Here is a 26877-nt window from a genome sequence, read left to right as displayed (position 1 = left end):
GGACGGGGAATATGAAATTTCTCGCATCCTTGACTCTAGACGGTATAGAGGTAGTTTGCAGTATCTTGTGGCCTGGAAAGGTTTCGGACCCGAGGATAACTCTTGGGTGAGGTCAGATGATGTTTCCGCGTCCAGACTTATCAGAGCGTTTCACAGGAGATTTCCTGATAAGCCTGGTCCTAGGGGATCCGGAGGATCCTCTTAGAAGGGGGGGTACTGTTAGAACCTTGCTGTTAGGTTTTTTTTCCTTTGCTGGTCACATGACCTTGTTGGCCTATTTAATCCTGCTCCGCCCTTCTGGCTTTGCTGGACTTCATTGTATATCTACTTTCTAGCTTGCCTGTGCTCTGTATCTACTCTGTTAGTTTGCTTGGTCTACGGACCTCTATGTTCTATCTATTTTGTTTGTTCTTCTGTCTGCTACTATTTCTGTTAGGAGGTGTCCCATATTCCTCCCAGTCCTTAGTACTTGTAGGGATTCCCTCCCCACATCTATAGGTCTTCGTACAGACTAGATTAGGACTTTAGCAGGTCTGATCGCAGGATCAGGTTCCCTGTTACATCGTAGGGATTCAGCTGAGTCCTATAGTAGGGACAGATCTCCTCTCTTTCCTTAGCTTTGGTAGCAGAACATAACAGATCCTCCACAATTCCGTCCTGGAGATAAAGTCTGGCTCTCGTCCAAATATGTCCGGCTCAAGATTCCCTCCTACAAGTTAGGGCCTCGGTTCATCGGCCCACTGGAAGTTATCAAACAGATCAACCCGGTGGCCTATAAATTAAAACTCCCGGCCAACTTGCGGATCCCTAACTCCTTCCATGTATCTCTCCTCAAACCCGTGGTACTTAACTCTTTTTCCAAGTCTACAGGTACGCCTCCTGCTCTGGTTTCCGCTGAGAACGAGTTTGAGGTAGAGAACATTCTGGCCACCAAAAGGGTAAGAGGAAAAACGTTTTTTCTGGTAGATTGGAAGGGGTTTGGTCCTGAGGAGAGAACGTGGGAGCCCCGGGAGAACATCCATGCCCCTCTCATCCTTGATAAATTTCTCTCTGGTCTAAAAAAGGGGGGGCCTAAAGGGGGGGGTACTGTAGCGTCGGCGTCCCTGCCTCCTGCTAGGCAGGGACACTGTTCCCCTCACCTCTCCGCTCTGAGCCCGGCGTCTTCCTCCCGCTCTGCTGGCAGCGCGCGCTGCTTCCCGGCTACGGTGCTTAGGGCGCGCGCGCGCTCCCCCTCTCTTAAAGGGGCCGCGCGCGCCGTCCTAAGGAGTCCCCGGCCAATGGCCGGAGGACTTCACCATATATAAGGCACCTCCTCCAAAATGGAGGTGCCCGAGCAATGTTGTTGCAAAGCCTTCACTCTGCTTCAGCCCTCAGGTCCCGTTACCAGTTACCTGCCAGTCACCTGTCAGATTCCTGCATGATTCCTGCCTGATATCCGTTTACCTGCTTGCAAGCCTGCGGTCCGACGGTCTGCCTTCCGACACCTGTCAGTCTGTCTATGGACCAGCCTGCCCGCTCACCTGGGAGCGCTCACCTGCTACCAGCCTGCTAGCCTACCTGGAGGCTCCGCCGTCACTTGCCGTGACCACCTGCCTGTCCAGAGACTCTTGCCCGCTCACCTGGGAGCGCTCACCAGCCACCTGCCTGTCCAAAGACTCTCGCCCGCTCACCTGGGAGCGCTCACCAGCCACCTGCCTGCTGTCCTTCTACCCAGAGACTGTCCCTGTCACTTGCCGTGAGTACCTGCCCTTCTACCCAGAGACTGTCCCTGTCACTTGCCGCGACTACCTGCCCTTCTACCCAGAGACTGTCCCTGTCACTTGCCGTGACTCCCTGCCCATCTTCCCTGGGAGCCACCTGCTTCCTTACAAGGACCGCCCCCTTGTATAGTTGCTCAGAGGTTCCGCCTCCCAGACCCGTTACCCGTATATATGGAGTCTGCATGCTATTCTAGGAAAATCTGCACTCCAGGAGGCAAATAGCACTCCGTCCCTCCCGAGTCTCGCCGTGTGGCTAAGCAGTACTGTACTGCCACATATGGAGTATTTCTACATTCAGCAAAAATTGTGTGATACATTTTGGTGCCATTTTTACCCATTTCCCAGTGAAAATGTAAAATCTGGGGCTAAAACAAAAGTTTGGTGGTAAAAATGTAATTATTCTTTCTTCGCCGCCCAATGGTGTAAAATTCTGTGAGGCACGTGTGGTGTCAACTTGCTGACTGCATCCCTAGATGAATTCATTGAGAGATGTAGTTTGTAAAATGGAGTCTCTTATGGGGGGGGTCTGCTGTTTTGGTACCTTAGGGGCTCTGCCAATGTGACATGGCATCGTCAAACCAGCCCAGCAAAATATGAACTCCAATATGGCGCTGCTTCCCTTATGAGCTTTGCACTGTACCTCAAAAGTATTTTTCGACCACATATGGGGTATCTGTGTGCTCAGGAGAAATTGCACAACAAATTTTTGGGTCCACTTTCTTCTGTTACCCTTGTGAAAATAATATTTTTTGGGCTAAAATAACATTCTTGTGTAAAAAAAAGTGAAATTTTTATTTTCACAAGTCAACGTTATAATTTTTTCTGAAGCAACTGACGGTTCAAAGTGCTCACAACACATCTAAATAAATTCATTGGGGGAGTCCAGTTTCCAAAAAGGAGGCACTTGTTGGGCATTTCCACTGTTTAGGCATATCAGGAGCTCTGCAAATGCGACATGACTCCTGCAAACCATTCCATTGAAGTCTGCATTCCAAAATATCAATCCTTCCTTCCGAGCCCTGACGTGCGCCCAAACAGTAGTTTTCTCCCACATATAAGGTATCCGCGTACTCAGGAGAAATTGCACAACTTATCCAATTTCTCCTGCTACCCTTGTGAAAAAGGAAATTGCGGCTAAAATTTTATTTTGGCGGAAAAAAGTGATTTTTTTTGTTATCATGGCTCTACGTTATAAACTTTTGTGAAACACTTCGGCGTTCAAAGTGCTCACCACACATATATATAAGTTCCCTGAGAGGTCTAGTTTCCAAAATGGTGTCACTTGTGGGGTGATTCCCCTGATAAGGCACATCAGGGGCTCCCCAAATGCGACATGGCCTCCGCTAATTATTCAAGCAAATTTTACATTCAAAAAGTCAAATGACGCTCCTTCCCTTCTGAGCCATGCCGTGCGCCCAAACAGTGTTTTTCTCCCACATATGGGGGATCGACGTGCTCAGGAGAAATTGCACAACAAATTTTGGGGTCCATTTTTTCCTGTTACCCTTGCGAAAATAAAAAAAAAAATTTGGGTCTAAAGTAAAATTTTTGTGAAAAAAAGTTAAATGTTCATTGTTTTCTTCCACATTCCAAAAATTCCTGTGAAGCACCCGAAGGGTTAATAAACTTCTTGAATGTGGTTTTGAGCACCTTGAGGGGTGCTGTTTTTAGAATGGTGTCACTTTTGGGTATTTTCTGTCATAAAGGCCCCTCAAAGTCATTTCAAATGTGATGTGGTCCCTAAAAAAATGGTTTTGTAAATTTTGTTGGAAAAATGAGAAATCGCTATTCAACTTTTAACCCTTATAACTTCCTAACAAAAAAAAATTGTTGGTTCCAAAATTGTGCTGATGTAAAGTAGACATGTGGTAAATTTTATTTATTAACTATTTTGTGTGACATCTCTCTATGATTTAAGGTCATGAAAATAGTTTAAAATGCAAAATTTTCAAAATTTTAGCCAAATTTCCGATTTTTTCCGAAATAAACACCAGCCATATCAAGTAAATTTTACCACTATCATGAAGTACAATATGTCACGAAAAAACAGTGGGATCCGTTGAAGCGTTCCAGAGTTATTACCTCAAAGTGACACTGGTCAGAATTGTAAAAATTGGCCTGGTCATTAACGTGCAAACAGCCTTCGGGGGTAAAGGGGTTAAATATACTTTTTCCTTAGTTTCAATGCAACCTGCAACTCACTGCAAAGTTTGCAAAAGTTTTGCCTCATAAGGATTTCTGTCTTCCTCTGGATCAATTTTACAGATCAGTAGACTGAATCAATGTATGCCTTCTTTCAGGCTTATTAATTACATCATAACCATTTTTACTCTCTTCATGGATCTAACAAATACCAGCTATGTGTCAACTCTACTGTACTGAGCCAGTTCCCAAAATTTGATAAGGGTCCCAGAGGCTGGACATCCGCTGATCTGATAATAATGGCATATTCTAGCGATATGGAATCACGTTATTACCTATTAAATTGTATTCATTGTTACATAAACATCAAACCATATGTTATACTGCTAACTATATAGCGAACTATATTTTAACAAAGAATTACTTTATTTTCATGGTTGGCTCTACTATACTTACAGCTGTAAAACATATCTTCTTTTAACATAACCATCTAAAAAAAAAAAGTTTAGCATCAGAAGCATATATTGTGAGATTTATTAACAAATGCAGCTCAGTACTACATTTAGTTTAAAGTTCAATGATCAGACGGACATATGCTTCTCTAGCCTTTCAGAAAAGATGTTTTGCATCAGTAAGGGTGGCTATTATACAGTGGTAGGCAAAGGCTTTCTAAAAATATAGCCAGAAGTTGGCACAGAAGGAAGAACTTCCTGTATAATAGCCAATTTATTGGTGTTTCTTATACATTTACAATTTACATAAAGTACTGCATTTAGTTTACAGTAACATAAAATCAATGAAAAAGATATTCTTTGCATCTAAAACTTACGTACATTTTCCTTTTATGTTTCGGCATAACAGTTTCTCTTCATTGGTGAACTGGATTACTTCAAGAATTTCACCTTTACTAATTGATAGATCTTTCCCCCCTCCTCTTCTGTTTCTGGCACTTGGAACAACCATCATATGAGTTAAAACCTTTATTTCACCTTGAATCTAAAGTGGAAAAAAATTAATTGAATTTTAATTAAATATCCACAGTTTATGATTCTGTTAATACAGCTGAAACTGGATTTACAATTAGTTTCTTGATTACAAACAGAAAGAAAGATTACAGCTGGTTCACAGTTCCAGTACATCCATTTTTAGTTCAGGCCTATGGCATAGGTAAAAAATTGCATTAGTTCAGGGACCTCTTTTACCTCCCATCATGTACAGAATATTACCCTGAATATTACTTGGAATATTAAATTAGCACTGCAGCAAATATCACACGCAAGCACAGCTATTAGTTTCCTAGATTAGGAAATCGTTTAGGGTACTGTATCTTTTCCGATAATTAAACAGGCTATGTATTTCAGCATCAATGTCTTCAGCCGGCCAGAATAAAGAATATACATATGTTACATGCACGCCGCTAGGTTCAGATAGGGTGAGACGGGTTTAATAAATTCTTTGGAACCCTGGAGGAACAGTTATTCAGGGTGACCATAGGCTGCAGCTTCTCTCAGGCACACGATAGATTCAATTGCTGACCAATCCTGGTATGCATGGTCCCCTCACCCCCCAATCCTGGTATGCATGGTCCCCTCACCCCCCAATCTTGGTATGCATGGTCCCCTCACCCCCCAATCCTGGCAAGCATGGTCCCCTCACCCCACCCAATAATGGTATGTGTGGTACCCCTCATCCTGGTATGCATGGTCCTCTCACCCCCCAATCCTGGTATGTGTGGTACCCCTCACCCCCCAATCCTGGTATGCATGGTCCCCTCACCCCCCAATCCTGGTATGCATGGTACCACTCACCCCCCAATCCTGGTATGCATGGTCTCCTCACCCCCCAATCCCGGTATGTGTGGTACCCCTCACCACCCAATCCTGGTATGTGTGGTACCCCTCACCCCCCAATCCTGGTATGTGTGGTACCCCTCACTCCCCAATCCTGGAATGCATGGTCTCCTCACCCCCCAATCCTGGTATGTGTGGCCCCCTCACGCCACAATCCTGGTATGTGTGGCCCCCTCACCCCACAATCCTGGGATGTGTGACCCCCTCATCCCTTTCACACTGTACACACATACAAAAAAATAAACAGTTATACTCCCCTTTCTTCTCTGTGCTCCAGGGCCGCTGCGTCCTGTTCTGCCGGAGGCAGAAGAAGGAGTGCGGCGCCGGAGCACCGCACTGTCCGGCGCCATTTTGCTGAAGACACATTTCAATTGTGTCTTCAGTAAAATGATGCCGGATAGTGCTATACGCCTACGCCGATCCGAAGTCCCGGTCTCTGGCAAAGAGAGGCGCCGCGGCAACGCTCCTCCCGGTCAGGTAAGTATGGCGCCAGAGATCGCGGTATGCGTTCAGTGTCTACGCATACCGCGATCGGCGCCATACACTCCCCTCTTACCTGTAACGGCTGGATGCGTGATTCTGTCTGGAGCCAGACTGCGCGTCGCGCATATGCAGCCTATAAAGGCTTCAGACAGAGACACGCTTGCAGCGTTATATTACAGATGACAAATCAAAACAATGAGGAACAGAACGATCATTAGTACTGCATGTTATCTTTTATGCCATCATAAAAATCATCATTATCGGCAGCACAATATCCCATGTAAACAGTTGATGTGCCGTCAGGCACGATAATGATAAAAAATCCGATCACAAGACTAAGAAACATTTTGCTTGTTCGTTGAATGTTCACCAGACTGTTCACACAGGTCAATAGTGGGGAACAGAGCAGGTAAAGTACAATACGTGTGCCCTGTGAAGACTTGGCGACTCTAATAGCCCTGGGAGGCTTTCTCTGTTTCAATATGCAATTAATTTATTAGCATTCTTAAAGAAGTACACTATTAAATAGCTGTAGAATTACTTTATTACCCATTGTATTAAATGGCAGTAATATATGTGTAATGTATGTATTATTTGATAGAGAAGCTCTTTAGATCTTGCACGGCCTGATCTAAATCGCCAGCCCTGCTTATACTGGCACTACAGGGGCCGGCAGCAGACCGTGTCAGTGAGTGCAGGTGTGTACTTTATCCCTTTCCTGTATGCACCGACCACTGAATGTACACAGTATCATACAGCAGCGGGAAGCCGATGTTTATAGGAGATAGAGATGACCCTGTGCACGTTTTCATCTTCCTCTCCTGTCAGCATCGGCCGCTCGCTGCTTTCTGAAGCCCCTTTATTTAGATATCTAATAAAACTCTTTATATAAAACAAAATTACTAAGCTCTACAGTACAAGTAAGAATTTTATACAGGCTATGCTATATGAATGTCTAAATAGTTAAATTTTAATTTTTGGGGGTGAAAGGTTACCTTTATGATCAGTACAGACATTTATTTTAAAAGATGGACCTGTACTACGGTATGCATTATTAACAATAATGGAAAAAGAAGAAAAAATACCCCTGAACTGACAATATGTTTTGTTAAGAAATACTACACCAAAATGTATAATAAATTATATACAATATTGTTAATGTAAGTTTAGGATTAGTGATGAGCGAGCATGCTCGCTACTGCTCGGTACTCACTCGAGCATCTCACTGCTCGAGATGCTCGCCAAGTATTTCCGGGATGCTCAGGAAGGAGCGTGGGTTGCCATGTTTGGCACACTTTAGAGAGCCAATGAACATGCAGGGATTGTCTGCCACTCACTGTAATGCCGTAGCCATCTTGGTTGTGGCATTAGTGATAGGCTGGCTGCATAGCATCATTGGGTCTATATAACACCTGGTGACGCTAAGCTCGTCACAGTCTAACCTTCAGACAGGCAGAGTAGGGAGAGGTGCTGCTGAGTGAGAGACAGAATTGGTGGTTTAATAGTTGGGCATAGGTATTCCACACCAGGATACATATGCTTCTGAACTAACAGTCCTTCTGAGGACTAATCCAGCTGCATATATTCAGTGGTGATAGCAGGAGTTAGGCAGTTAGAGATTGTCAACACTATACAGCACAATAGTGTCCATTACACGTTCTGTCTGCTCCTGCTGTTACAGATATCCGTAGACATAGCCCCAGATATCAGGGGCCAGGACAAATTTTAATCCCGATTATTTTCTAAAAAAGTCATAGAGTCCAACATTTTACTGCTCCATTTGCTTTCTAGCACAGCAGAATACAGCCAGATCTTTTCCATCATCAGGCATGATCCCATATTACAGTGATAAAAATTCAGAAATTTGTAGTGAACGTGGAAAATATTGTCCTCCATTTACAGTTTGGCAGCAGTGTGTCAGTGAAGCTATTCACACGTGATCGCTGGCAATAATTGGCAATAATTGGAAACTACAAGCCCGCTATTTAAAACCGTGGGCGTCCGTCAGACGTATCACATATAACTATGGTACAAATACAGCCATTTGAAGCGACCATTCAAAATATTGTCCTCCATTTAAAATGGGCAAGGCGCGTGGCAATGGATGGGGAAATGGATGTAATGGTGCATGTAGAGGTCGAGGCCATGGGCAAGCTGAAATTGTGCCACAACAAACACCCACATCTTATCGCCTGACCTTCCTGTCCCAATTACTAGGGGACCGCAGCACACCACTATTGAAGCCAGAGCAGTGGAAAAAGGATGCTGGTTGGATAGCAGATAATGCTTTCAGTCACTTGGCCACCACCATCACCCTGTCTTCCACTCGGTCAAGTCTCAGTAGCCGTGAGTCTGGACTGCATATTCCTCACCCTGATCCTCCTTCCTTCCATCATGCTTAGTGCCCGGAGACAACTGATCCCACACTTGGACACTCCAAAGAGCTGTTCACTTTTCTATTTATAGATTCGGGCCTCTTGACCAACCAGCTTCAAGTGGGGCAAGTGGAGAACGCATGTAGCGATGCCCAAATATTTGAGCAGCCACGGTCACACGAAGGCAACTGTGGGAAAGTACAATTACTGTCGCAAGAGGTGGATGATGATGAGACACAATTGCCAGAAAGTCAGGAGGAGGACCAGGGTGCAGAAGTGGAAGACGAAGTGGTGGATAAAGTCAGAAGGTGACATGCAGAGCAAGGACAGCAGCACACAGAGGAAGAGAGGCGTAGCAACACAACAGGCAGAAACAAGCAGTATGGTGGCCCCAGACACAAGGCAGGTAACCACTGCTTGTTCCGCTGTTGTACGTGCACACCAATCCCCCTATCTATGGCGCATGCGTTGATTCCTCCCGCCCTGCACCTGTCATTGAACACTCACAACGAGCACCATCAGCAAGCACGTCCTTGTCCCAGCGCAGTGTTCAGTTGTCCCTATCCCAGTCCTTGGAACGCAAGCGCAAATACGCAGCCAATGCTCCACAGGCCACACTACTAAACTCGCACATTTCGCAAATGTTTGCACTCAAAATGTTGCCTTTTAGGCTTGTGGAGACGGAAGCTTTCCACGATCTGATGGCGGCGTCTGTCCCTTAGTTCCCAGCCGCCACTATTTCTCCCAGTGTGCCGTCCCCACATTACACATGCACGTGTCCCAGATTATTAGCCGTGCCCTCAACAAGGCAGTCACTGGGAAGGTCCACCTAACCACAGACATGTGGACAAGTGCTTGTGGCAAGGGATGGTACATCTCGTTGACGGTACAATAAGTTAATATTGTGGAAGCCGGGACCTAGTCAGAACTTGGGACGGAACATGTCCTCCCAACGCCAAGGATTGTGGGCCCTGGGTCAATCAGGGTTGCCCCCACATTCTACAGCTCCTGCATCTTCTCCTCTTCAGCCTACATCTCCAAAATGACCACATCAGTCAGAAGCTGGACGCACTGCAGCACTGCCTCTGCCAAGCGGCAACAGGATGTGCTGAAGCTAATATGCTTAGGTAACAAACTGCACACTGCTGAAGAGTTGTGGACAGCTCTGAAAGAGCAGGTAGATCTGTAGCTGTCACCGCTGAACCTACAGCCAGGCATGGTCGTGTGTGACAATATTCGGAACCTGGTGGCGACTCTGAAGCAAGGCGAGCTCACACACGTACCATGCCCGGCCCATATGCTAAACCTCGTGGTTCAGCTGTTTCTCAAAACCTACCCGGATCTGCTTGTCAAAGTACGCCGCGTGTGTGCTCATTTTAGAAAGTCAGCTACAGCTTCCACCGCCCTTGCCGTGCTTCAGCGTTTGCAGCTTTCAGCTCACCAACTGGTATGTGTTACGGATCTGGGTGGTGGAACCTCTGTGCTGCGGTGCAAGGAGGGACCCAGAGGGGTGTAACTAAGTATCAACTCGGACCGACCTAGGTCGTACGGCGGCTAACGACTCCATGACCAGGGAGGGACCGAGCAGAGGGACCAGGTGCTACTCTGGGGACGACCTTGTAAGAGAGCAGGTGACTCCCACGGGTCAGATGGCTGGGACTGACCGATACTGCAGATGGGCACAGCAGGCAGGCTGACGAGAGATCTGGGTAGATGAACTGGCAGAGACAGCAGGCGACAGGCGGGAGCCTCCAGGTAGGCTGTCAGGTGTTCATGGCAAGTGACGGGAAGGAGCCTCCAAGTAGGCTGACAGGTGGTCACGGCAAGTGACAGGCAGGAGCCTCTAGGTAGGCTGTCAGGTGATCACGGCAAGTGACAGGCGGAAGCCTCTAGGTAGGCTGTCAGGTGGTCACGGCAAATGACGGGCAGGAGCCTCCAGGTAGGCTGACAGGTAACAGATAGGTGCTTCCAGGTAAGCAAGCGGGCAAAGCCCATAGACAGACTGGCGGACTGAACGGAAGACAGAATGTCGGGCTGGAGAGTAGTCAGGCTGGCAGGCAGGACTAGTAGTTAGGCTAGCAGCAGGACCTGAAGGCTGAAGCAGAGGTAAGTACACTGTGCATCAACTATTGCTCGGGCACCTCCATATTGGAGGAGGTGCTTTATATATGGGAGGACCTCTGGAAATTGGCCGGGGACTCCTTTGGGCGGCGCACGCGGCCCCTGTAAGAGGGAAGAAGCGCGCGCCCTAAGCACAGTGCCCGGGAAGCCGCGCACGCCGGCAGAAGGAGGAAGAGGAGCACTGGAGAACGCCGGGCGGGGAGCGCGGCAGTGAGGGACGGCGTCTCTGCCTGGCAGGGGGCAGAGACACCGATGCTACAGTACCCCCACCTTTACGCCCCCTCTTTTTTTGGCCAGAAAGAAATTTTTCAAGGAGAAGCGGGGCATGAATGTTCTCCCTGGGTTCCCAAGTTCTCTCCTCTGGGCCAAACCCCTTCCAATCCACCAGACAAAAGTTTTTTCCTCTTACCCTCTTGGTGGCCAGAATGTTCTCTACCTCAAAAACGTCCTCAGCAGAAACCGGAGCAGGGGGAGTACCTGGACTGTTGGAAAAATAATTAAACACAACAGGTTTGAGGAGAGATACGTGGAAGGAGTTGGGAATCCGTAAGGTGGCCGGGAGTTTTAACTTGTAGGCCACTGGGTTGATTTGTTTGAGGACTTCAAATGGACCGATGAACCGAGGACCCAACTTGTAGGAAGGTATTTTGAGCCGAACATGTTTGGAGGAGAGCCAAACCTTGTCTCCCGGACGGAATTGAGGCGGATCCAGACGTCTCTTGTCAGCATATCTCTTCATCTGCTCGGAGGACTGAAGAAGTGCGGACCTAGTATTTTCCCAAATGGTGGAAAATTCTCTGACCAGAGACTCTGCGGCAAGGTTGTCCACAGAAGCGGAGACAGGAAACGGAATCCGGGGATGTTGACCATAGACTACAAAAAACGGGGACTTGGAAGTCGATTCGCTCTCATGGTTGTTGTAGGAGAATTCGGCCCATGGTAGGAGGTCCACCCAATCGGTATGGTGAGCATTAACAAAGTGCCGGAGGTAGCTGGTAAGGATCTGGTTGATACGCTCCACTTGGCCATTGGACTGTGTATGGTAAGAGGAGGAGAAATCCAGGGTGACATCCAGCAGTTTACACGTAGATCTCCAGAAGTGTGAAGTGAATTGAACCCCTTGATCCGACACAATGTGGAGGGGTAGGCCATGGAGACGGAAGATGTGAAGGAAGAAGTTCTTAGCCAGCTTTGATGCAGATGGGAGACCAGGCAGAGGGATGAAGTGGGCCATTTTAGAAAAGAGGTCGGCGACCACCCAAATGACTGTACAGCCGACAGAAACAGGGAGATCTGTAATAAAGTCCATAGCAATGTGTTGCCAAGGGGCATCAGGTACGGGAAGAGGCAGGAGGTGACCGGCTAGAAGATGTCTGGGAACTTTGTTGTGGGCACAAGATGAACAGGCCGAGACGAAGTCTACCACATTCTTGCGCAGGGTAGGCCACCAGTAATGCCAGGTAATGAGCAGGAAAGTTTTCTTCTCACCAGCATGGCCGGCTAGTTTAGATGAATGACCCCAGTGAAGAATCTTCTCCCGATCTGGAACCGCTACAAACGCCTTACCGGGTGGAGGGGTTGATGATGTGCATAGGCTCCTCCTCTAGATCGGAGAACAGGAAGGATCGGGACAAGGCGTCAGCTTTAACATTCTTGTCCGCCGGGCGGAAATGTAGGATAAAGTCGAAGCGAGCAAAGAACAAAGACCACCGGGCCTGACGCGGATTGAGTCTTTGGGCATTCTGGGGATATGCAAGGTTTTTGTGATCAGTATAGATGATCACTGGGTATAGAGCCCCTTCAAGCAGGTAACGCCACTCCTCCAGCGCCAATTTGATGGCTAGCAGTTCTCGGTCTCCTATGGAGTAGTTGCGCTCAGACGAGGAGAAGAGTTTGGAGAAGAAGCCGCAGGTTACCATTCTCCCGGATGAAGATCTTTGGGTGAACACCGCTCCGGCTCCGGAGGAGGAAGCATCAACCTCCAGGAAGAACTGTTTGTTGCAGTCCGGACGGTGCAGCACTGGGGCAGAGGAGAAGGCTTGCTTTAAGGAAAGGAAGGCCTCCTCAGCTTCGGGCGGCCATACCTTGGGATTTGCTCCCTTACGGGTGAGCGCAGAGATGGGAGCAGTCCGGGAAGAGAAGTGCGGGATGAAGAGACGGTAGTAGTTGAAGCACAGGAATCGCTGAATCGCCTTCAACCCCTCCGGACGGGGCCACTTTAAGATGGCAGAGAGCTTCTCGGGGTCCATTCGTAGACCTGTCTGGGAGATAATATAGCCCAGGAACGGAAGGGAGGTCTGCTCAAAGAGGCACTTCTCAAATTTGGCATAGAGGTGATTCTGCCTGAGCCTAAACAGGACCTGACGAACATCCCTCCGGTGTGTGGGAAGGTCCGGAGAGAAGACCAAGATGTAATCCAGGTACACCACCACACAGGAATATAGAAGGTCACGGAAGATGTCATTGACTAATTCTTGGAAGACGTCGGGAGCATTGCAGAGACCGAAGGGCATCACACGGTATTCATAGTGACCGTCCCGGGTATTGAATGCCGTCTTCCACTCGTCTCCTTGACGGATCCGGACGAGGTTATACGCCCCACGTAGATCCAGCTTGGAAAAGATCCTGGCGCCCTTAAGGCGGTCAAACAACTCGGAGATGAGCGGCAGGGGGTATTTGTTTTTGACCGTGATTTGATTGAGTCCTCTATAGTCAATACAGGGGCGTAGCGAGCCATCCTTCTTCTTGACGAAGAAGAATCCGGCTCCAGCCGGGGAGGTAGATTTCTGGATGAATCCGCTAGCCAGATTTTCCTCAATGTACTCCGACATGGTCCGGGTTTCGGCCAACAACAATGGGTAAATATGCCCACGGGGTGGAGTGGCTCCGGGTACCAGGTCGATCGGGCAATCATATGGCCTATGAGGTGGCAGTGTCTCTGCTTCCTTTTTGTCGAAGACATCTGCATAGGACCAGTAAGGTGCTGGTAAACCGGGTAGATTAGCCGGGGTGGGTGGAGGACGAACCGGGCGGACTGGGACCAGGCAGGTCTTATGGCAATCCTGCCCTCAACGGAGAACTTCACCGGATTGCCAATTCAGCACAGGTTCGTCTTTTTGAAGCCAGGGTAGACCTAGCAATAGGGAGTGAGAGAGACCGGAAAGCTCATGGAAGGAGATCCTCTCAGAGTGCAGCATTCCCACCTGCAGGGTTATAGGTTCTGTGACGAGCAGGATGGTCACCGGAAGAAGTCTTCCATCCACGGAGGCGACTGCCAATGGTTCAGCCAGAGGTTTGGTGGGAATGTGATATTTCTGTACCAGGGACTGGGAAATGAGGTTCCCAGCAGCTCCGGAATCTAGGTGTGCAATTTCAAAGTAGCGGTTCTCTCCCCAGGAGATGGAGACAGACAAAGTCAGGGAAGGAGAGGGTTTACTTTTGCCTAGGATGACCTCTCCGAGCGGTCCTAGACACTGGCGTTTCCTGGCTTCACCGGGCAGGAAAGGATGAAGTGCTCCTTACTTCCACAGTAGAAACAGCTCCCCTCGGCTCGGCGTGACTCTTGGCGAGATTTGACCATCTTGGTCTGGTCGACCAGCATGGGTTCGGGCGAGCGTGCCCGGGGAGTTGCTAATTGAGAGGCAGGTCTCTGGAAAGTAGGAGCAAGATGAGGAAATCTTCGCTCCCGGGTAGTCTCTTTAGGAATGTCCCGGCCGGCTAACTCGTCCTTAATCCGACCGGAAAGGCCCTCCCAGAAGATGGACACCAGGGCCTCGTTGTCCCAGGCAAGCTCAGAAGTGAGGGTACCGAACCGTATGGCATATTGGCCCACGGTGAGACTCCCTTGGCGGATACGAAGCAGAGAGGAGGCAGTAGAGGATTTTCGTCCTGGTTCATCGAAGACTTTCCAGAAAGCAACAAGGAAAGACGATAGATCGGACACCAGGTGATCCCCTCTCTCCCACATGGGATTTAGCCATGCCAGTGCTTCTCTAGTGAGGTGAGACAGGATGAACGTCACCTTGGCCCGGTTGGAGAGAAACTGATGTGCCAAAAGTTCAAAGTTCAGGGTGCACTGGTTTATGAAAGGTAGAGTGGGGTCGCCTCCAAAACGAGGAGGTGCAGAAAGCCGGGGACCTGGGTTGGATGCCGTGGTATTGGTGGGCAGCAGCGCTGTCGGAGCGGGAGTCGCACGACTCGAGGCGGACACAGGTGGAACAGTCAGTGTGTTCAGGCGGGAGTTGACACTCCGCAGGAAGTTCAGGATGGTTTACTGTTGGGATCTCTGACGAGAAACCTCCTGGTACAGGTCAGAGAGCGAAGGAGCTTGGGGGCCACCGGGTTCCATGGCCCGAGCAAACTGTTACGGATCCAGGTGGTGGAACCTCTGTGCTGCGGTGCAAGGAGGGACCCAGAGGGGTGTAACTAAGTATCAACTCGGACCGACCTAGGTCGTACGGTGACTAACGACTCCATGACCAGGGAGGGACTGAGCAGAGGGACCAGGTGCTACTCTGGGGACGACCTTGTAAGAGAGCAGGTGACTCCCACGGGTCAGATGGCTGGGACTGACCGATACTGCAGATGGGCACAGCAGGCAGGCTGACGAGAGATCCAGGTAGATGAACTGGCAGAGACAGCAGGCGACAGGTGGGAGCCTCCAGGTAGGCTGTCAGGTGGTCACGGCAATTGACAGGCAGGAGCCTCTAGGTAGGCTGTCAGGTGGTCATGGCAAGTGACAGGTGGAAGCCTCTAGGTAGGCTTTCAGGTGGTCACGGCAAGTGACGGGCAGCAGCCTCCAGGTAGGCTGTCAGGTGGTCACGGCAAGTGACAGGCGGAAACCTCTAGGTAGGCTGTCAGGTGGTCACGGCAAATGATGGGCAGGAGCCTCCAGGTAGGCTGACAGGTAACAAGCAGGTGCTTCCAGGTAAGCAAGCGGGCAAAGCCCATAGACAGACTGGCGGACTGAACAGAAGACAGAATGTCGGGCTGGAGAGTAGTCAGGCTGGCGGACTGGACTGATAGGCTGGCGGGCAGGACTAGTAATCAAGCTAGCAGAGGGACCTGAGGGCTGAAGCAGAGGTAAGTACACTGTGCATCAACTATTGTTCGGGCACCTCCATATTGGAGGAGGTGCTTTATATATGGGAGGACCTCCAGCAATTGGTCGGGGACTCCTTAGGGCAGCGCGCGCGGTCCCTTTAAGAGGGAGGGAGTGCGCGTGCACCCTAAGCACAGAGCCCGGGAAGCTGCGCGCGCCGGCAGGAGCAGGAAGAGGAGCGCTGGAGGACGCCGGGTGGGGAGCGCGGCGGTGAGAGGGACGGCGTCTCTGCCTGGCAGGGGGCAGAGACGCCGATGCTACAGTATGCGACGTCCCCATGCTTTGGAACTCAACGTTGCATATGTTGGGAAGGATTTGTGAGCAGCACAGGGCAGCTGTTGAGTACCGGCTTCAAAACGTGCGTAGGTATTCAGGTCAGCCTCCGTACGCAAGAGCTCATGAGTGGGCATGGATGTCAGACATCTGTGCCGTCCTCCAAAACTTTGAGGACTCCACCAATATGGTGAGAGGCGATGGCACCATAATTAGCGTCACCATCCCACTTCTTTATCTTCTGAAACGATCACTGCTCACCATTAAAGAGGAGGCATTGCAGGTGGAGCACGATGAGATGGAGCAAGGAACCATACAGGGTGATTCCACACAACCCAGCCTTATCTCATCCCAACGTGGATTGGGTGACAATGAGGAAGAGGAGAAGGAGGAAAAACAGGAGCTAGATTTCTGCACTATAGACAGTACTACCCACACAACTGTTATACCGTCTGTTCAACGTGGATGGCATGAGGAGAGGGAGATGGAGGAGAGCATGGTCAGTCGTCCTCTTGGTGAGGACACAGAAGTCTTGACTGTTAGCAGTCTGGCACACATGGCTGACTTTATGTTATGCTGCCTTACCTATGACCATCGTGTTCTCCAAATTTTGGGTGACAGTCATTACTGGTTGGTGACACTTCTAGACCCACGCTATAAGGAGAACATTCGATCTCTCATTCCCACGTGGACAGGTCTGCTAAAATGGTGTAGTATGAGAAGGCCCTTATTGCGGAATTATTAAAAAAATTCCCATCTGAAAACGCTGGCGGCAGAGGTCATAGTTCATTGGACAACCAAGGAGTACAAGAGAGAGAGACACAAGTATGATCCAACAGAGGCAGGGGAACACTGTCAAAGGTCTGAGTTTTTTCAGACCCTCCCATCGAACAGGCCCTGATGCACGGGGTACTCTCACAAGGAGGGGTAATTTTACGAAGATGCTGAAGGAGTACCTTGCCGACCGTACCAATGTTCTCCGTGATTCCTCTGTGCCTTATAATTATTGGGTATCCAAGCTGGCTGGACATGTGGCATGAACTGGCTCTCTATGCCTTGGAGGTCTTGCCCTGCCCTGCCACTAGCGTTTTGTCAGAGTGTCACATTTTTTTCATGAGGCCCTCCTCTACGTCTCTTCCAAGGGACATTGGAGTGCGTCCGAATTTTTGGCAGATCTGGCAGTCACTGCTTACGCAAGAACAGTATAGGAGTATTTGGACTCATCAGAGCAAAGCACAGATTTCCACTGGTCTAATGTCCATTTCTTGTGTTCTTTAGCCCAAACAAGTCTCTTCTGCTTGTTGTCTGTCCTTAGCAGTGGTTTCCTAGCAGCTATTTTACCATGAAGGCCTGCTGCACAAAGTCTCCTCTTAACAGTTGTTGTAGAGATGTGTCTGCTGCTAGAACTCTGTGTGGCATTGACCTGGTCTCTAATCTGAGCTGCTGTTAACCTGCTATTTCTGAAGCTGGTGACTCGGATAAACTTATCCTCAGAAGCAGAGGTGACTCTTGGTCTTCCTTTCCTGGGGCAGTCCTCATGTGAGCCAGTTTCTTTGCAGCACTTGATGGTTTCTGCAACTGTACTTGGGGACATTTTCAAAGTTTTCCCAATTTTTCAGACTGACCTTCATTTCTTAAAGTAATGATGGCCACTCATTTTTCTTTACTCAGCTTCTTTTTTCTTGCCATAATACAAATTCTAACAGTCTATTCAGTAGGACTATCAGCTGTGTATCCACCTGACTTCTGCACAATACAACTGATGGTCCCAACCCCATTTATAAGGCAATAAATCCCCCTTATTAAACCTGACAGGGCACACCTGTGAAGTGAAAACCACATCCGGTGACTACCTCTTGAAGCTCATCAAGAGAATGCCAAGAGTGTGCAAAGCAGTCATCAAAGCAAAAGGTGGCTACTTTGAAGAACCTAGAATATAAGACATATTTTCAGCTGTTTCACACTTTTTTGTTAAGTATACAGTACAGAGCAAAAGTTTGGACACACCCTCTCATTTAAAGATTTTTCTGTATTTTCATGACTTTGAAAATTGTACATTCACACTGAAGGCATCAAAACTATGAATTAACACATGTTATTCCGGATGGAATAGCATGCCGCTGCAAGATCCTGTGGTAGCCATGCTGGTTCATTATGCCTTCAATTTTGAATAAATCCCCAACAGTGTCACCAGCAAAGCACCCCCACACCATCGCACCTCCTCCTCCATGCTTCACGGTGGGAACCAGGCATGTAGAGTCCATCAGTTCACCTTTTCTGCGTTGCACAAACACAACCAAAGATCTCAAATTTGAACTCATCAGACCAAATCACATTGATTTGGGCAATTTTAGGCCCCCTGCAGACCTCCAGGGAAGACCGCAGGAAAAATGCTCGAGTTTCCCATAGAACTACATTGGGATCATTACTCGGACCGAGCACCCAAGTATTCCAATTTGCTTGACCCGAGCAATGAGCACCCGAGCATTTTAGTGCTCACTCCTCACTATTTAGGATCCCTAATTTTACTATGTGCACCAAGAGAACATATCAAGTAACAGTTGTTTTATTTGTATTTCATAAATCAATAGCACACATGAAAATAAGAATTTTTTTAATATATCTTATCAAAGAAATCAGCTTCTTTCTCTGCCAAAATTGATCATTCATTCTCAAAATTCTCAATTCTGAGGTAAAATCTATTTTCAGTGAGACAGATGGTTAGGCTATGTGCCCACAATGCAGATTGCAAACAGAAATTTCCTGAGCATTTTTTCCTCTCCCTGGCAGAAAAAACGCATGCAGATTGTACATGCGTTTTTTCTGCTAGGGAGAAGCGTTCTCCAAGTGTTATTACATGCATTTATGCATTCGTTTTTTCAAGCGCTTTTCCAAGCGATTTTGAGCATCACTTGGAAAGTGCTTGACAATTTGGTCACACAATATAAATCCATGCAACTGGCAGGGATTTATATTGTGTAACCAGAGAGTTCTGCTTGCAAATGCTGCATCCTTACTAAAAAAAAAAAAAAGAAATAAAAAAGTTAAAAATAAAAAGAACCTTATACTCACCTCTCCGGTGGCCCCCGGTCTCATCCCCACGACGATCCTCTCTCCTTGGCGGTCAGCGGTGTACTGCCAATACACCGCGGGACACCGAGGAGAGAGGATCGTCGCCGAGAGGAGACTAGGGGACGCCGGAGAGGTGAGTATGAATATTTTTTTTTCTTTTTTACTTTATTAATTCTTTTTTTAACTGGTAGGTACGATGGTACCTGGGTTGGATGAGAGTCTCCTCTTCTCCAGACCCGGGTACCATCCGCACATTGAACTGCATAATATTTGCATGTATACATGCGGATGTTATGCGGTTCAATGCAAGTCAATGGGCGCGATTTTGCGGCGAAATCGCGCCCAAATTGGTTGTGCTGCGGATTTTTCCGCAATGATAATATGCATGTGCACAGCACATTAGGATTATCATTGGGAAACGTGGCAGACACCTTAACAAGCGATTTTAATGCATTTCCGAGGCGGAAATGCTGCCGCTCAAATGCATTAAATCTGCACAGCCTTACATTATTGAGACAGTTGGTACTGATGAGGTTCTATGTAGTTCCTCCCTCCTCTTCCCTGTCCCCCTACATAGAATCTTATCAGTAGCAACTGCCATCTCCTATCTCAGTAATGGGAAAATAACTTCACTGAATACAGATTTTACCTCAGCATTGAGAATTTTGAGAATGAATGATCAGTCCTGGCAGAGAAAGAAGCAGTTTTCTCTGATCAGATATATTACAAAGTTGATTATTTTTGTGTGTACTATTGATTTATGAAATAAAAATTAAAATGATGGTTACTCTTTAAATACAGAATCTGTGAAAGTATCCAACTGACCATAAGAAGACAATCACAGACATAGTATGGATGGAAAATGTTGTATCTTTTGTGACTAAATTACATTTAGTAGAATGCTGACAAATATCCTTGAACATTTTCAAGACCAAGAGATAAAAATCCAGAAGACTAAATGAAGGAAAGTTTACTAAAAAAGAATCGGGATGAATGGCATGTGTCAGTGGCACCATTTTTAAATATACATAACTTATTAACTATGTGCGGAGACATAGAAAAAAAGCTTGGCAATTCCTGTTTTTGATGTTTTAAATGTTATACTATGGATATGCCGCACAAATAAAGTGTCATTCCTGTTCAGTTCATAGTACGATTAATTAAATACAAAGCTTATATACTGTACTTTTATTTATGTTTTTCTACTTGTGTTCAATAAATACAACCTGTCAAAACAAATCATTTATTTTTGTGTCCCCATATAATTTTTAGTGGTCCTAATTCCTATTTAACCACATTATTATTTTTGAAACATGGTTTACTATCCAGTTTAATTGGCATATAAAACTTTTCCAAATGTAGGTTCCTTCCCTCCTCATGTGAGTTAATACATATATCCTCTAGTCTGGTTTTGATTCACTACTTATCTACTTATACCTGTTTATCTACATCCAGCTGTCTCTATTCATAATAAGGGATTTCCCTGATATATGCACTTTGCACCTTTATGTCTGAGATTAGTAACTGAGTCCAGTATTGTCATTTAGTCTGCAGTTTTGGGTGTATTTACCTGGCTACTTTTGGTTGATATAGGACGTTTTGATATTGTATGGGACTATGTTATACAATCATTTTGTATTTATTTGAGAAGCTGTGCTTCCTGTTATCTATGCATGATGTTGATGGATGGAACCCGAAGGTCTCTGTTTTTTAATTATTTTTAATTATTTGTTGATTTTAAAGATTGGAAATAAAATTTATTTTTTATCTACAAATTTTATCCATCTTCCTTTTGAAGCTGGGCCACTTGAGCTTGAGCTTTTTGTGTGTTATATTGTGAACTCAGGAAGTATATTTATGTGACCTTTGTGACTTGTACTTTTCCAAATGTATCTAGTTTATTTTTATGTTTCACTTCTTTTACACAAAGAAATACTATTTTTTGGGTGTGGAGGGGGGAGTTGGAGAAGCATGGTCATTATATTTCAGAGACCCATGACTTTTTATTTTTACATAGACAGAGTTGTGTGAGGCTGTGTGCCCACTATGCATTTTTTAAGCGTTTCCGCAGCAGCAATTCCGCTGCAGAAACGCTTAAAAAACGCTTGGTAGAAGGTCTGCCATGTTCCTCAATGATAATCCGCATGTGTTGTGCACATGCTGCGGAAATTTCCGCTGCGGATCATCATTGCGGAAAAAAACGCAGCACTACCAATTATTTTGCGGAATCGCTGCGTTTTTGCCACCATTGACTTGCATAGGACTGCATGACATCCGCATCACTGCATCTGCACATGCGGATGTCATGTAGATATCATGCGGTTCAATGTGCGGATGGTACCGGGGTTTGGAGAAAAGGAGACTCTCCTCCACACCCGGGTACCATAGTACCTGTAAAAAAAAAAGAATAAAATCAAAAAATATACATTATACTTACCTTCTGATGGCCCCCAGTGTCTTTATCTGATCCGTTCTGGCTTGCCGGCAGCTCGCGATAGTCTAAAAGGACCTGCGGTGACGTCATTTAGTCATGTGACGGGTCACGCGACCGCTGACGTCGGCGGTCGCGTGACCTGTCACATGACTAAATGACATCATGGCAGGTCCTTTTAGACTATCGCGAGCTCCCGGCAAGCCAGGACGCATCGCTGAGGAGACCGGGGGCCATCAGAAGGTAAGTATAATATTTATTTTTTATTTTTTACCATTCTTTTACGGTCACACTATATAAATCCAGAGCATTTCTGCATCATGGGCACATAGCCTGGGGGCTTATGTTTTGCAGGACAAGGTTTAGTCTTTACCAGTATATATGACTTTTTGATACCTTTTTGTATAAGGTTAGATGAACAAAAACCAGCAATTCAAACATTGTTTTATTTCAGTTTTTGTTACCACGTTCATCGTGGAGACAAATAATAACTTAGTTTTATAGTACGGGTCAGTACTATTGCAGTCATACTCAATTACTATCTGTTTTTTTGTTTAGATTTTGCTATTTATACACAAGAAATAAATACATTTTTAATAAAAACATGTTTGAGTACCATAGCTTTTACATTTTTTCTTTATTAGTATGTTTGTATTGTCATAAAACTCTAAACATTATAAAGCCTCATTCAGATGTCTGTGTTGCACATACAGTAAGTGTTATATCCATTTTTTTCACAGATACAGCACATACCCATTTACAGTTCATGGTGCTGGTGCTGTTCACAATGTCGTTTTTTTTTACGGACCGGGTGTCTTTGTCAAACACACGGAGACATTTCCATTTATTTCCGGCAAAAGAGCAAATACAAGTCTATATGGGTCCATGAAAAACATGAGCAGCACATGGATAGCATCAGTGTACCATCTGTGTGCCGTCCATATTTAACCTTGCGAAGTATAGTAGAAATTTTTAAATTTATTTCTTTATCCACCCGTGAAAAACATTGCTGACACACTGATGGTAAAAACGAACATACTGACCACCCGTGGATGATAAAATCGGACACACTGTTGACACAATGAAGGTAAAAACTGACACACACTGATGACACAGTGATGGTAAAAATCAACACATGGACCAAACAATGAAACACACACACACAGACAGGTCTGGCTTTAGGGCTGGGCAAACTAGGCATTTGCCTAAGGACCCCACTTCCCCAAGTGGCCCCAAGGACGTGTGTCGCTAATAGCGGCAGACCACGTGGCTGCTATGGGGCCCGTGAGTCAGGGGGGCCCGGTGCCAGTGCTGGCTCCAGACCCCCCCCAACCCGGCATCGCACATTCAACTGCATCGGCATCGCATTATACTCAATCAAAAACTATAGGTTGTGCATTATACTAAATATAGTATATGGGGGCTGCATTATACTGCATCAAGGATTATGGGCTGTACATTATGCTATATGGGGGCGGCATTATGCTATATGGAGGCTGCTGCATTTTACTATATGTATTATATGGGGGCTGCATTATACTATATGGGGGCTGCATTATACCATATGGGGACTACATTATACTATATGGGGCTGCATTATACCATATGGGGTGTGAATTATGCTATATGGGGCTGCATTATACCATATGGGGGCTGTATTATACCATATATGGCCTGCATTATGTAATATGGAGCTGCATTATATTATGTGGGGCTGCATTATACTATATGGGGGCTGCACTATGCTATATGGGGGCTGCATTATACTGTATGGAGGACTATGGGGTTCATTATACTGTATGGAAGTGTGGCGCCCCTGCGAGTCCAGTCGCCACAGAGGTACTGCATCTCAGCCAGAGGTGTGGTACCCCACTCTCGGGTAAGGAGGGAGCACTACTCGGGACCCACACACCTAGATCCAACACCACATCACTCCAGTAGGGAAGGGCGAGATTGCTCCTGAGGGAGAGCACAGTCCCTGTCCATGTCTGGAGGAGGGAACTAGGTAGAGGAGGTGGGTGGAGAAAGTAGTTTAGGGGAGCACACAAGGAAGGACTGAAGGTAGAGGGGACCACGTAGAGTGACAGTTAGTGACGTGGGTCACATGACAGACAGTATAAAAAGACAGGTAGAAACATCTAGAAGGGCCCAGTGAGTGAGGACTGTTGAGGAGTAGGGTCCAGACAGAGTGAGGACCCAGTCAGAGGGGCCCAGTAGGAGAGAGAAAGAGAGGAGCGAGGGAGTCAGAGAAGGGCTCCAGAGACAGAGAAGGGATCCTAGGGGCACGGGAAGTGCGGAGTCCACCCGTGCGGCCAAACTCACAAAACTGGAGGCTGAGGTATCTCTAAGTGCCGTAGCCAAAACCACACACATTCGCTGAAAAGGTGGCCATATTGGACCAAGGGGACAGAGAGGACGTCGCCCGACAAGGCCCGCGGCCACTGGCTCGGGACACTGTGTGTGAGGCGCAGGACAGGAGGGCGAGAGCCAGCGCAGAGAGAGACGGCCCAGGAAAGGTACACAAGAAGGGGGTCCCGATCAAGTGCACCCAAGTTATCTGAGAGTTGGCTGGATCACTTCCCCGGAGGACACAGGACTCGATGGGCTGCTGTAACCTGCTGGCAGTTGTAACCTTGAACATCATAAGAACTGTGAGTAAAAACTTGAAGACTGCACCCTGCTGTGTCCTTGACTTAATTGCTTAATTGCTGCATCACCTGCCTTGCACTACACCAACAACAAAGCTACCTCTTTAACTGCCCTGGGGCCTAGCTCTAGTGGAGAGCTTAACTATCTCTGCTGTGTCACCAGCGGCCCCAGTGGATCTAAACAGCAGCGGCGGCCACCTATAGCCACATACCACGGGTGGCGTCACAAAACTTTATCCCCAAAATAAAGTCAAATTGGCGTCACGAACAGGATGTAATGACCCGTTACATCGGGTCTCGTGTGCCCAGAGACTGTGTTTGAGAGTGAGTAGTGGCGCCTGGAAGAACAGGCGCCATGTGTCAAAAGAAGAAGAGAAACCTCCCATAGTGGGTCGAATTGCCGAATGGCACGAAAAGCCGTGCCCGCCCCTTGCAACAATGGCCATATTAATAGACTTGTCCATCAGCCAGAGGGATCCGCCTCCTGGTGTGGCCAACAGTGAAATGGGAAAAATCCACCCACAAAAGGGGAGAGGAAGGAAGGAGGCCTGGGAGAAGTGCAGATACACGTGCGGCTGCGGAGGAGTCATAGCTAACCCGGTACGTGTAATGGAGGGAAATGGCAACCAGACTCCTGTTATGATCTGCAACAAAACTAAGGAAAGAAAGGAAAGCTGTCCCTACAGTAATACTAAGCTGAATCCCTACGATGTAGCGGGCTGCCTGTTCCTTGTGAACAGACCCGCCTTCATCCTCAGCTAGTCTGAACGGAGACCTATAGAATTAAGGGAGGGGTCCCTAAAAGAACTAAGGACTGGGACAAAAATGGGACATCTCCTAAACAGAAGTTGTTGCAGAGCAAAAAGGACAAACTGACAAAAAGTACTAACGGTCCCAGAGGACCAAGAACTGACAGAGATAGGCACCGAAGCACCTGGCTATAGAGACAGTCAAAACAACACTGAAGTCCAGCAAAGCCAGAAGGGAAGAGCTGGAATATATAGGCAGCTGGTCACGTGACCGCAAAACACAAGATAGCAAAAACTAACAGGAGGGTTCTAACAACTCCAGTCCGTGGCATGGAGGCAGAAGACTCCCCAAGTAACCTGGAAGGAGTCCTGAAACAACTACCCCAGGTGGATCTGGGGTTCCTGCAGACCGAGATGCAGGAACTGGGCCAGCAAATGGAGCAGGCCCAGAAGGCAGCAGTAGAGAGATGGAAAGATGCGTTTCTAGAAAAGATCACTCAGCAGTGGTCGGCGTCGCGGCCTGCAGCTACCGCCCCAGCCCCAGAGGGGACTAAGGAGAAGGAGACGCGCAGCACCGGAGAGGCAGCCGCAGCAGGTAACGCCCCTGCCACGGTAGCTGGGGAGACCCTAATCGGACCCCTGGGGCCACCAGCAGCCCCTGCACCCGGCTGGGTGTACAAAAGCGGCACGTGGGACTGGTCCGCATGCGTAGAGGATCGGCTAGGGGCCCCATTAATACCTGCGCCAATGCCCCGGGCCGTCTGTACAGGAAGGGTAGAGTACAGGTGGGAGAACCCGGAAGGCGATCTAATAGGGTTCCCTGGGGAGACCCAAGTGAAGGAGACACCGGAGGAGGCCCTGCAATGGGAAGAGTTCTGCCGGCAGCAGATCTGAACGTGGCAAGAGGAGGAGAAGGAGCGGCAGACCAGGTAGCAGGCCATGGAGGAAAGGAATAAGAGGGCCAAGGCCCTGGCCTGGAAGGCCAAACCTGCCGAATGGGGTGTGAGAGTGCTGGACACCGTAGTGAAATTTGATCTATGCAAGGGCTGTGGTTTCATCAGAGAGCCCAATGCAGCCCAGGATCTCTTCATCACCAGAAGGGACGTGGAGTCCCACCTTCAACAAGGACACCGTGACCGTGACTTGTACCCTGGAGATCGAGTCACCTACACCCGGCATCGAGAAGAGAGGGGGTGGTACGCGCTCAATGTGCGGAAGGCGTGTGCGGAGGACCTGCCCCTGACATCCGGTGCCGCTGACCCCTGCCGACAGCAAGCAGCAGCTTCAGCCCCGGCTGCAGCAAATAACCCGGATGTGCCATCTAACGACAGGGAGGATTACGTGCTACCCTGGAAAAATCACCCCGGAAGGGATCTCACTGCAGCCTTCTGAACTTGCTTGAAAAAGTGTTATTTAAAGTAATATAATGTTTTATATTTGAAACAATGTTATTTATAGTGATCTAATATTGTTTTATATACCTGGTAGTCTTATGCAACATTTTAGAAAAAGTGCCTCCCATAAAAGTTAAGTAAAAGTTATTTATTTTCCGATTTTACCTGTGAATGCATTCTAAAAAATTTGCATGTCTTAAATTCTTGTTTTTGTTTACTCTGTTCCAGCCCACGGACGTTCTGTGTTTAATGGAGGGCGGGGGGGTATGTGGCACCCCTGTGTGTCCAGTCACCACAGAGGTACTGCATATCAGCCAGAGGTGTGGCACCCCACTCTCGGGTAAGGAGGGAGCACTACCCGGGACCCACACACCCACATCCAACACCACATCACTACAGTAGGGAAGGGTGAGATTGCTCCTGAGGGAGAGCACAGTCCCTGTCCCTGTCTGGAGGAGGGAACTAGGTAGAGGAGGTG

At 47.6% G+C, this 26877-nt stretch overlaps 1 protein-coding gene across 6 annotated transcripts in view; it reads right to left on the bottom strand.

Moving 5' to 3' along the window:
• LOC141167232 (uncharacterized) overlaps positions 1–26877 on the bottom strand; it is a 632749-nt gene that overhangs the window by 90707 nt on the left and 515165 nt on the right. For 4 of the 6 annotated variants that reach the window (XM_073654964.1, XM_073654901.1, XM_073654772.1 and 1 more), the window contains one exon: positions 4736–4898. In XM_073654964.1, the coding sequence (XP_073511065.1) occupies positions 4736–4898 (163 nt within the window). Of the gene's footprint in view, positions 1–4358; positions 4393–4735; positions 4899–26877 lie in introns of all 6 variants that reach the window. The other 2 variants (XM_073654689.1, XM_073654734.1) reach the window with 1 other exon arrangement.

Source organism: Phyllobates terribilis, unplaced genomic scaffold, assembly GCF_046119375.1.
Source record: "Phyllobates terribilis strain yellow unplaced genomic scaffold, ASM4611937v1 Scaffold_1__5_contigs__length_1240528914, whole genome shotgun sequence".
Taxonomy (NCBI): Eukaryota; Metazoa; Chordata; class Amphibia; order Anura; family Dendrobatidae; genus Phyllobates; species Phyllobates terribilis.
This window is presented reverse-complemented; position numbering and strand designations above follow the sequence as displayed.